The sequence below is a fragment of the Diabrotica undecimpunctata genome, chromosome 6 (genome assembly GCF_040954645.1).
Source record: "Diabrotica undecimpunctata isolate CICGRU chromosome 6, icDiaUnde3, whole genome shotgun sequence".
Classification (NCBI taxonomy): domain Eukaryota; kingdom Metazoa; phylum Arthropoda; class Insecta; order Coleoptera; family Chrysomelidae; genus Diabrotica; species Diabrotica undecimpunctata.
In genome coordinates, this window is record NC_092808.1 from 101,765,577 (window position 1) to 101,778,302 (window position 12,726).

General features: G+C 31.7%; 1 protein-coding gene across 2 annotated transcripts; it reads left to right on the forward strand.

Moving 5' to 3' along the window:
• Positions 1 to 1,095: 1,095 nt before the first annotated feature.
• Art8 (Arginine methyltransferase 8) lies at positions 1,096 to 10,864 on the forward strand. 2 transcript variants are annotated; one of them, XM_072535014.1, is made up of 5 exons: positions 1,096 to 1,250; positions 1,646 to 1,882; positions 5,547 to 5,734; positions 10,099 to 10,337; positions 10,539 to 10,864. In XM_072535014.1, the coding sequence occupies exons 1-5, from the start codon at positions 1,197 to 1,199 to the stop codon at positions 10,847 to 10,849; spliced, it is 1,029 nt and encodes a 342-aa protein (XP_072391115.1). In that variant the 5' UTR covers positions 1,096 to 1,196; the 3' UTR covers positions 10,850 to 10,864. The 2 variants fall into 2 exon arrangements, with proteins under 2 accessions (XP_072391115.1, XP_072391116.1); XM_072535015.1 differs by having other exon boundaries at positions 1,183 to 1,306.
• The last annotated feature ends 1,862 nt before the right edge of the window (positions 10,865 to 12,726 follow it).

Here is a 12,726-nt window from a genome sequence, read left to right on the forward strand (position 1 = left end):
AGACGTAGTCAAACAATGCTTCGGATAAAGGTTGTGCTGGATGTTTATAATAAGAAACTAGTGTAAGTGTGGTGTTGTTATCGAGTGTCGATTTGTCAACTGCCAGGAAGTCTTCATCATTAAGGATAATATGGGGAGGGATGGTGTGAGGAGAGAAAGGAATTCCATATTTAATGAGGAAGCCAATACCACGAGATATTTGGCTTCGAGGACGGTGTAAGGTGCAGTATCCAGGGAAGATAGGGTCGCTTTTGGAGAGGGTGTCGGAGAGGGCAAGGATTTGAATGTTATATCGTTGTAGGATATGTTTGATGAAGGAGCGATTAGTGACGTCAAGTATGAGTTGACGCCTGTCAGGAAGGAGATTGATCAGGAGGAGGGAAGTGAATTCCATGACTGTCTTCATGTCTGAAGTCAGTTCATAGGGAGGGACACGTTTCTCGGTGGGTCGTCACTGGACGGTACCTTAATAACCTAATTACTCACGTTAATTTATTTATAGACTATTTATAATTACTATTTTATATTACTCTGAGTATAGAGTCGATTGTAAACGTGCAATGTAACAATAAAAAAACATACTAAACTCTGTTCGCTATTCCCAGTCCTAACTGTCTAATGAATTTAGTGATTATTTTTTTGCGAAGTTAGTTACTTTTTGACAGACTAAAAGTGGCTGGAAATTACTATACAACCAAGCACACGTACTCATAGCCAATATTTATAGTAAACAAACTAAATATTAAATAAAATAGAACTTTGCGAATTACCGACAATCAATATTTATTTATCTGCACCATACAATAAATAGTTATGTTAAATTATAACAACTAAAATATATTTTTTAAATATATACTACCCAAAATTTGATGGGTTTAGTATACATTTCCACTATTTAGAATAATTCTTCTTTTTTTAAAGAAAGAAGTCTGCAATAGTAGGATACTTGAGCTATTAATACTGAGAAGTAGGAATTGTTGTGTTGTAGGTTTCCGACAATGAATCTGTCAAAATATGCCCGAGCTAAGCGAATGGAGTATATATGAGACTCCTTTGATTGGCTAAAAATAAATAGCAAATAAAGTAAAGAAGAAGTGGTATAAACGTCAAAGACACGTTGTCACATATAGGTTAGGTTTAAGGTTTAATGTTTACTTCGTGTTAATGCATTTTTGTTTATAATTTTATAATTAAATATGATGGAACAGATGGAGTATAATGATTATTTTGAAAGTTACGAGGATTTAGAGGTTAATAATATGTAAAATAAATTAACATTATTTACAAACTGCCCATCTCCTGCGAAGTAGGCAGAGCAGACCAACCATCTTTTACTACTTTCCTCTTTGGATACATTTAATTTTCACCTTTACCATACACTAGACAAATGTTTCTTTGCATAAACCCCTTGTAAAATCTGTTGTACATTACAGTCAATTAATATTTTTAACTCACGATTTAATTAACATTGTGGAGGTTCTTCAATTCGAACTGAGAATTAAAATGTGTAAAAAACATTTAATTCTAACTTCTACATATTTTTTGAGGCACTCGGCCTTTCATATATATACCATCATTTGACACACTTCATATTGTGAATTTTTCAGAAAGAAGTTTATCATATGTATGTAACTTTCTTTTTCAGATTCATAGATTAATGTTAGAAGATTCTGCTAGAAACAATGCATATAAAGAAGCTATTTTTGACAATAAACATGAGTTTGATGGTAAAGTAGTTTTAGATGTGGGAGCTGGAACAGGAATTTTGTCAGTTTTTTGTGCACAAGCTGGAGCCAAAGCTGTTTATGCTGTAGAAGCTAGTAACACATATAAAATTGCAGAGGAAGTTGTCAAAGAAAACAAATTTGAAAATGTTATAAAAGTAAGCTAAATTACTTATTTTTCCTATATGTAATATTTCTTTGATTTTATAGGATTTAAATTCATTTTTTTTTCTTATAATTTTCATTTAGTATTTAAATTTCAGTATGATTTTTCAAAACTTATCTAAAGACATAAAAGTACTGTTAAATCTTATTAAAAAGACTGCCTTTTAAATCACGATGATTAAGCATTATTTTTTAATAAATAAATCTTTGTATAAAAAAATCTCATATGTTTGTCCACGCTAATGTTCAAAATCACTGAACCTATTCCAATGAAATTTTATGAAAGTGTATTGTATGGTCCAACTTAAGTGATAGGATATTTTTTATCTTGATGAATGACCCTTTTTTTAATTATAAATTCAAGATTTTTTATGACTCCACATCTACAGTTGTAGGTAATTTAAGTAATCTATATATAAAAATTAAGTGACATTTAAAAAACTTCATTTTATTGAAGTGAAGCTTCCATACTGGCTTTGTATTACTTTTTTTTGTATAGTAAAATGCTAAGGCAAGTGTTACGGAACTAGTGTCACAAGATTGCGTTGCCACAGGTAGCGTTATAGAATAGTGGTTCTTGACATCAATTCATTACCCACATTCAATTCTTTTTTAGCCATCATATATTTACTCTAAGCAGGTTTAAATTAAAAACTGTATGAAAAGTATCTAACCAAATATAGACATTAAATGAGAAGTAAAAAATTTAACGAATATCTGTCACTAAAAGATTTGATTCATAACGATTGTCAAAATTTAATAAAACTCATAAATGGCATCCAATTAATCACAACATATTATTTAGTATACAGATCACGACATTGTTTTATTGACCATACAACACAATGGCAATCGCCGTGACATGTTACATGTTTCCACCTCTATATTCATTTCACAGTATATACGAATTGTCGTAATTGTCACATTGACATTAAAAATTTCAAACGAAGTTCTGAAAGAATAAACAAATAATTAATAAAATGCCTATTAAGTTGTATACAGTCCAAGAAAAAGTGCAACTTGTAACATGGTACTTTTAGGGTCATTCAATATGCGAAGTAATTGATTTATTTATTGTTGCCTTCGAAAATAGACCCCCACCAAATGTTACAACAGTTAAAAATACCATTAAACATTTTCAAACTTCAGGATGTGTAAACAGTTGTAAAAAGTGTCGTGAAGGTAATGAACCACATGTTAGACCTGTCGATGAGGAGCGTCAAAACAGGGATATTGATATTTGTGCTTTTGTGGAAGCTAGTGAACTCTGCAATAGTGTAAAAATTGCTAGGGAAGTTAACGTGAATGCTCGAACTGTCCAGCGAGTTCTCAAAAGGAATGGGTATCACTGTTTTAAGATACAACCAACACAAGAACTGTTTCCGGAAGATAACTTTAGGCGGATGGAGTTTTGTGAAATTATGTTAGATAAATAGAATGAAACTTTTTCAAAAGTTTCAAAAGAATACACTTTTTAAAAAATATTTTATTTTCTAACGAATCTTCATTTTCATTACATAAAAACCACAATCCATCCGTTGCAAGGTATTATTCTCGGAAAAATAAGCACCTTAGTGTTGCAGTACGAACGCAGCATCCGGAAAAGTTAAATGTTTGGACTGGGATGGCGACCATATTGTCGGTACATTTTTTATTGATGGAGACCTAAACGGGCCCAAATATTTACAACTTTTACAGACTGAGATCATTCCGGCAGCTCGACGCCTTCCCGTTTATTTTCAGGAGGTTTATTTTCAACAGGATGGGTGTTCGGCTGACAACTCTACAGCAACTATCGACTTCCTCAATCAAACGATTCCTGATCGACTGATAAGTACACGTGGTACAATTAAATGGCCGGCTAGATCATGTGACTAGCGCCTAACGATTTTTTTTTGGGTTTTCTCAAAGAAAACATTTATAGGCATCAGTTTGAAAGGGCCACAAACTTAGTCTAATTAAGGGTAAAAATACTTCGTTTCTCTGCAAGCATTACACCAGCCCTACTCCAAAATATGAGAAGAAATCTGTATGACAGATTTGGTTACTGTTTAGCACGAGGAGGTGGAATATTTTAGCCCTTAATTCATTAATCTGCTTTCCTAATTTTTATTTTTTGTTAGGTACATTTTACGTTTTTTTAAGTTTGTAGATTCTTAATTAGGTAGAATTTTTTATGTTTAAGTTTGGAAGAATTTTATTGTTTTTTTTTTTTTATTTAAAAGTACAAACGATTCTTATTCTGATTTTTTTTCTTCTTTGTTGTCTTGTTGTTATAAGCTTTGTCCATACAATTTGTACAATTTTCAGTGACAATAAAGCATATTACTTATTTACTTACTTATTTATTTGTATTGCGATTAAGGCTAAAAAATAAACAAAAAAACTAGTTTTAGAACATAATAATAAATATACTCTAGAGATGGGATTGCAATAAATCTTAATTCCTATGGTCAACAAAACAATGTCGTTATCTGTATATAATAAGTAAATTTACTATCAAATGATATTGATTTATATTTTATTATTAATATTTGGTCTGAATTTGACAGGTTTGTCATAAGTAAACAATGTATGCTTTGTTAATATGGTAACAGGTGGCGTTAGGAGGAAACAATGGTTAATTGAATTTGTTTGAAATATCAAAAAAAATCATAAAAAAATTGCATAAAAATAATGAAATGAAGTTGAGGGAAGGTTTAAAAGGTGAGAAAATATGATGAAATTTTAAAGGCAACAGTAAAAACAACAATTATATTTTCACATAAGTAAGTTATAATATATGCTCCTTTGGATTGATGTCACTAAAACTATGGATTTTATTTGACTCTTTCTTTAAGAGTTTAATAGTAGTACAGTGTTTTGGCTACAATTTGAGACTACATATCAAGATGAATTATCGCCTGAATCTATTAAATTGACAATTCACTTAAATGGATTAGCAATACATGGTGCTGAAGATATTCTCTAATTGAAAATATTGATAGGTGTTTTAGCTACTACTTGAAACTACAAATTAAGATGAATTATTGCCTGAATCTACTGAATTGGTAGCCCGCCTAAAGGAATTCCTAATAAATGGGACTAATGATAGTCCCTAATTGCAAAACATTGCATGTTTATACTGATAATACTAATAGTGCATCTGTTGCAAAGATCTATGAATTATTCAAATTCGAATTGACTAAATCCAAAAAGATTGACAGATAGCAATGCTGTAAAGGAGGTTAGTTAACATACTATTTACAGTTTTTACAAGAATTCTATAGTGCCCATTTTAGCACTGATTTGTGACAAATTGCGAAATTGAAATAATATGTTAGATTATCCAGTAGCAATAATGAAAACGAAACACCCATAGAGGTTACTATTCTTAAGAAAATTTTATGTTAAAAACAAAATGTAGGCACTCATTATGCCCTAAATTCAATAATTACATTGGTTTATTTCATAAATATGAAAATAAAGTTTGAATTAGCCTTTTTAAGGCATCTTTTCCCCTAAGGTCAAATGAACTCATATATCATTCAGACTCATATCCTGACAACCATGTACCCCAAACTATGGTCGTTTTTTGTTGTATGTTGTAGCCAGCAACGATTATCATTAAGGCATTACTTACAGCTATAAAAGCTTAATATTTAAAATCTGTTATAGGTACTACATGCTAAAATAGAGGATGTTGATCTACCTGAAAAAGTTGATATAATAGTTTCAGAATGGATGGGATTTTACTTATTACATGAAGCTATGTTAGATTCTGTTATTATAGCTAGAGATAAATTTTTAAAACCAGGTGGATTAATGTTTCCCGAATCTGCTACTTTATATGCAACACCTTGTAGGTAAGTGTTGACTTCTGATTATCTGATTATTTTCTCTAATGTGATGCTAAATAGAATATAGCACAGTACAGTAATGTGGCATTTAATAGGGTTTCTCTGCCTTCTTTTATTAATTCTGCGCTAATGTTGTCTAATTCAGCTGACTTAATATTTTTCAGTCTAGTAACTGCTCCTTTCATTTCAGTTACTGAAGGAGGGTTTATTTGTCTGTTATCCTTTTGTCCAGTATAATTCCATTATATAGTGTATCACCGTTTTCTTCAAACTTTTCTTTGAAAAATTATGTTTATGCCGTTTCTGATATGTTACCATATTCTTCATTAAACCAGTGTCCTGTAGTTGTTTTATCTTTTTTTGTATACCCAGAGTTTCTTTAGCTGCTTCTTGTATGATTCTTTTACGGTTCCCATTTGTTTATGTTCTCGTGTTTTTATCTATTTTCTAAATTTCTTTTTATATTTTCTTTATATTCTACATGTTTGCTAGTATCTTTTAAGTTTCTTATTTTGTATTTTTAATTTTTTGATCCCTTTTCTTTTCTAGTTTTAATTTCACTAGGTAGTGGTCCGAATCTACATTGATACCTCCTATGTTTATTCCATCTGATTGGTTTCTAGAGTCATTAATGACATAACCAATCATGTTCACTGTAGTCCCGTCTGAACGAGTAGAAAAGGCAAATTTTAGGTGAAAAACTCAGTTGTTGTGTTCTAGACATTTCGTGGAGAGTGACTATAAAATTAATTTAAAGCACAAACTATTACATTATACCCCAAAATGTTATCGCTGATTAAAAGATGATGCAATTCATGATGATGCATCATTCTGTAAAAGAAAAAGCTTTTTCTACAGAACGAAGTGAAAGAATCAACAAGAAAATTCACAAAGAATTGGTTAGCGAGTTTTACAAATCTAAGTAATCTAAAATTAGTTATTTATTGAAGTTTATGATTTAAAATTTAGGAAAACTGGTGCAAGTAGCAGTAGTACGTTTGATGCTGGTGACAGGTTGTTGCCCGAAGAACTTGGTGCTCTAAAAACAAGCTTACCTAATCTGTTTGTTGGTCAATCAGGTTTTGGTATGCATGACATTACTAAGGCATTACTAAACTACTAAGAGGTCAGTAAACATACATAAATTTTTTGTTTAGTACATAAAAGATTGACTGTTTTAGTGTACAAACGGATTTAAGCGGTATCCTTAAGCCTATCCGGAAGCCTTCCCTCATCTGTGAAACACAACTGCATTTAGCGACAACTGTGGAGGCCAAAATAAGAGCCATCTGACAGTCAAATTTTGTCTTTACATTGTCAGAAACACTAATATTGAAACAGTAGATCATCGCTTTTTTATAAGTGGCCATTCTTATCATGAGTGTGACCAACACTGTGGTTTGATAGAGTGAAAAAAGAAAAGCGTCAACATTGGATGGAGCTGATAACTTCTACAAGTAGGAAGTTCTTTACAGTACAGATGGAAAATAACGATTTTTTAGACTTTCAAACACTTACGCCATACTTCAAGAAGAACGTAAGTGGAATACAGAGCATGCAATGGCTACATTTTCAACAGAACAAACCTTTAACCCTGTTTTACAATAAAACAACTGGAGATATCATAGAAGAGTTTAGAGAGCTATTTATGAAACCCATTCGAGCTAGCAAAAAATCTGTACTTCTGCCAGATCTTTTGCCAGTCATCATCATCATCAACTAGCCTCTAACGTCCACTGATGAACATAGGCCTCTCGCATGTTTGTCCACTTAGTCCGATTTTGCGCCATCTGAATCCAATTTGTAGTCACTCTTTTTATGTCATCTGTCCATCTCGTTGGGGGTCGACCTCTATTTCTGTTAGCTTGTATTCGGGGTCTCCATTCCAAAATTCTTTTTGTCCACCGGTCATCAACTGATCTTGCTACATGACCTGCCCAGTTCCACTTTAGTGTTGTTATCCTTTCAATAACGTCTGCTACTCCTGATCTTTTGCGTATAGTAGCATTGCGTATTCTATCACGTAGAGAAATCCCTAACATTATTCTCTCCATTGCCCTTTCCACAACTTGTAGTTTACTCACTGTTGTTCTTGTGAGTGTTAGGGTTTCTGCGCCGTAGGTCATCACTGGCAAAATACACTGATTAAATACTTTTCTTTTCAGACACATTGGAATCTTAGACCTAAAAATATCCTTCATCTTTCCAAATGCAGCCCAAGCGAGGTTTATTCTTCTTTTCAGCTCGATGGTTTGGTTGTCTCGACTTATTCTGATCTCATGGCCCAAGTATTTATAGGAGTCAACTGGCTCAATATCTTTCTCTTCTACTGAGATGTTTTTGTTGGGGACTAAATTTGTCATAAATTGTGTTTTTGAAAAATTTATATTAAGACCAAGTCTTTTTGTGGCAGTATGGAGTTCTTGGAGCATTATCTGTGCCTGATCAAAGCTGTCTGCAATAAGAACGATATCGTCTGCAAATTTAAGGTTATTTAAAAATTTTCCATCTACATTGATGCCCTTTTCGTTCCAATCTATTGTTTTACAAGCGTATTCTAGCAAAGTTGTAAATAATTTAGGAGACATGTTGTTTCCTTGCCGAACGCCTCTTTCAATACGAAAGGTCTCAGTATCTTCATTAAGTCTTACACAGGCTGTAGCATGCTGATAGATGTATCTGATGAGGGATATGTATCGGTGATCTATTCGACATTGTGTTGGAGCTTGTAGCATTTCACTTTGATTGACCGTATCAAATGCTTTTTCAAAGTCGACAAAGACAAGTATCAGTAACTTACCATGAGTTTTTGATAAATCAGCGACATGATGGTCAACGACACTAATGTCGAGAATCATAAGTCAATTAGGTATGTGTTATACACACTTTACACTACATGATTAATCATGTGATTTGTCATATGATTTGGTCATGAAGTGAAATTTACATCTTTACACTGTGTGATTGTCATATGATTTTGTCATAAGCACTGTCATGCGGCTCGTCATAGCTTGTCACAGGAGAATAGGACGGTATCTATTCCGCATGATAAAATCATATGATTTTCGGTAATAATACGGGTAACACCAACATATTTAAATATCGTGCCTTATTCTTATGTCAATTCAGCAACATTCCCTTACCGAGAGACATCATTCTTTATTTATTTATTTATTTTTTGTTTGTTGCATTGATATTGAAATTGTGTCGTATTTTTTTTATTATTTATTTATTTTATTTTATTATTAGTTTAGTGTTTTATAGTCTTCTTAGTCATAATTTTCGTTTAGTTTCTTTATTAATTATTTTTAATTTGGTATAATATTAACACTAAATTTGATATATCCTGTCCACGATTTCTTCGTAAGAGCCACCTGCAAGCCCAAAGGCGTCTGATCTTTTTCTTCTTACTGCTGTACGCAGTTGTTACCGGCGTATTATTATTAAAAGTCGGGAACCCAATGCAATCAAAGATTTATTTTCCATTATAATGGTTTCAAAATCTAATAGTTAATACTTATACTGTGTCTAATATCTCTATGACCATAAACAAAAAGAATAATCAATAAAACCTCACTCATTGTCACTCATATCATAAGTCATAACTTATCATGCAGTGTAAACACGATTTTTTAAAACATCATAGAAACGAGGAATCATAACAAATCTCATATGATATTGTCATGTGATAAAATCATGTAGTGTAAAGTCTACATTAGTCTTATGGTGAAGAATAAATTTGTACAAAAACTTTACGATCTTTTTACATTTTTTACCTTTATGTTGCATTTCTTAGAAGTAAAAGGGTACAAGTGCTACTTAGCAACATAAAAATAGCTCCAAAATGAGTAAAGTCAACAAAATTATGCTTTTTTGTTACCAATAATAATAATTATACCTACAGTTACTAAACCGAAGAAAAAAAACTAGCATTAAAAAATCATGACAATTACAGTGAAGACTCAACTTTGAACGGCATTTACTCAAAATTTACTTTTTGTCACTTATACCCCTTTACTTCTAGGGTCCTCAATTTAACTTGAGACATGCCACAAGAAAACAGTTTCATAACCTTTTGGCAGTTTTAAGTTGATCATAGTACATCTTCTGAAGGTTGCACATTTAGAATGGTATCTGGTTCAATAAGCTAGAAATTGATCTGCTGTGTTTTATATAAGAAGTTTCATATTTATTCGTTGCATTTATTCATTAATCAAATGTGTTAAATGTCACCTTGCCAAGAATAATACTTAAATGAATAATATTAAATTTTTTATAATAGGCGATTTAAGTTTAAGAGCCTGTTTTTTAAGTATTTTGTGTTGTATTGAACAACTGAAAACAATATGAATTACATCTAATAATTCTAGTGTTCCGTCAATGTACACATTTTGGAACAACGTAGCTGGAGTCTCGATGTCTGTGTTAGGATCAAAACTAAGAGAAAATGCGTCTCAAAAACCGTTATGTGAATGTATTAGTCCAGATTCTATACTTGCCGAAGCGGAAACTATATTATGGATAGATTTACGAGAAGTAACATTAGACGATGTTAAAGATTTTGAAATAAGGCATGTGGCAGTTGCAACAAAAAAAGGACAATATGAAGGTAAATGTTATTTTTTTTTATTTATTTTCTGGAAATCTTGCTTACTTTTTACGCATCAAGAAATGGATTTGGGTCCTCTTGATACTTTGTAGTATACCTTGCGGATTATCTGTTTACTTTATGTATATTAACATACGGGCGAATTAAATTTCTTATTAATATTAATTGGTTCAACTTCTTAAAAGTGTTTATTTTCTGTAGGTATATGCATTTGGTTTTCTTGTACGTTTCCATCTACGACCAAAGAACCAGTGACACTTTCAACAGAACCTGAAGAACCAACAACTCATTGGAAACAAACAGTTATAGTATTACCCTCTAGTTTAGAAGTGGAAGAGGGAAGCCCCATAGCATATGATCTAGCACTAAAACGTTCACAGGAAAATAACAGGAGATACACTCTTGAAGTCACAATGTTGGATGCTTTGGAGGTGGAACACCCTGAATACTGTATGTGTCATATGACTAAGTGTATATTAATACGGAAAATGTTGGACAACTATGGAAAATAAATGTTAAGATTTAAATGTGTTGTTTCTGTATTTTAATTCTTGATAATTTGAAAAAAAAAAAAATTAATTTATATGTTTTGTTCGAATAAATCCATTCGAACATGTAAAACTATTTATCAATATTTTAATTTAGTATTTAACTCCACTTTTGACAAAAATGCACCTACTCTAAAAAAAAGAAAAATGTCAAACGATTGTCAAAATTTTGTCAACAGTTTTTAGAATTATAGTTTTTGTGCGCTTAAAACTGTTACAAAAAATGCCTCCCGAAAAATCAGGCACCCCGCCTACCCTTAGAGCGAATATTTCCCGCGCGGTTTAACATCTCTGTTTGCAGAAAGAAGCCCTAAAAAACTCTAGGATTTACTCCTGGCACATTTATACAGTGCTCTCAGAATCTGTAAAAGGTTTGTCCAGCTTATGGTATAAAACCAATCAATAATAAGTTTTAAAAGTTTTTGCATTGATAGCCTTAGACCCACGTGGTTGGTACGTCTTTACATTCACAATCTTCGTGATAATAACTTGGATAGACAATAGTGCACATACACTTTTGAAAGACTTGTTAACTAGTAAGTAGTATTTAGTAGTAGGAATTTTGTTTAGTTCTTTATGTATTTGTACTGATTTTATTTATGCTATTTGTTTTTCTTTAATAAATCGTTCTGTACCTTTGGATAGCTTTTTGAACCATTAGTGTTTAAGACATTCTTATATTAAAGCTAAGAGCTCTCATATTTTTTAACCAGCAATCTATGTTATACTCTCTATCTCATTTCAGGACATTCTTCATGTTTGTCCTATTGTGTAGATACTAATTTTATCTACAAAATAAAATTAATTTATATGTTTCTTAGTTCGTTTTTTTTTTCGATACCTCTGGACAAGATATGCTATACCGTAATTAATTAAGCTATTGCTCGTCGATAAAAATTGGTATTTTGCAACAGTTTTCATTTAAAAAACTGCTAGTTTTCCATATTTTGTAGTACTGGATGAAGATGCCTTATTTCTTTCCACTTCCACTAAATTTTCTAGAACTGCAATAACTGTTTCGAAGAATGTGGCATAGAGAGTAGTAAGTGACATACTAAATCTTCGTCCCTTGTTACATCACCGAACTCACTAAAAAACTGCTCCAGATCATCGACCTCTTTTAATTTTATAGATATTAATTTCTTTCTCAAAATCATTTGTCCAGGTAGTCCTCTTTTTTCATATCGTTCTTGCAAAGCATGCCACATATTATAAGCTGTTGGTTTTCTGTTTCGCTGCTAACTTTGGTGATTATTCTGTATAATCATTCTCATCGAACTCAGTGTTAATCCATTGTTCAACTTCCCAAAATAACTTTAATTCTATATTTCCTGCAGAATAATTGGCCCCATTCAAAAGTTAAATATTAAATGTATTCTTTACTGTACTTGACATATTTTATTTCTACAGAGTTTTCTGGGCCCAAAACCTATCGGATTGTAGATTAAAACTATCAAACTCTTTGTTCCTTAGCTTTATTTTATACTCAATATCAATACATACTACTTAGACATTGCACATTTCTACCATGTGCTTCAGCACCATAACCTCTTCATCTTAACCTCTATTTCTTATCATCTGTCATTCTGATTCACTCAATGACATAGAACATCACAAAAAGGATTAAGGGAGGTATTGCATTTTACAATATACACAAAAATAATCCATTTATGACAATATTCATACATAATAAGTTAAAAATAACAATTACGCTTTAAATATAGTACCTAGTTATTAAAAATATAAAACAATATCTATAAAACACGACTAAAAACAACTACCCAATTATTGATTCTTTTAACTCTTTGAGGAAGTTTATTAAAAAGATCAAATCCCTTAAA

Excerpts from the sequence above, each read along its gene's own strand:
- Art8 (XM_072535014.1), top strand. The coding sequence starts at position 1,197 with ATGATGGAACAGATGGAGTATAATGATTATTTTGAAAGTTACGAGGAT. Across the intron at positions 1,251-1,645 it reads AAAGTTACGAGGATTTAGAG|ATTCATAGATTAATGTTAGA; the intron begins GTTAATAATATG and ends TTTCTTTTTCAG. Across the intron at positions 10,338-10,538 it reads AAAAAAAGGACAATATGAAG|GTATATGCATTTGGTTTTCT; the intron begins GTAAATGTTATT and ends TATTTTCTGTAG.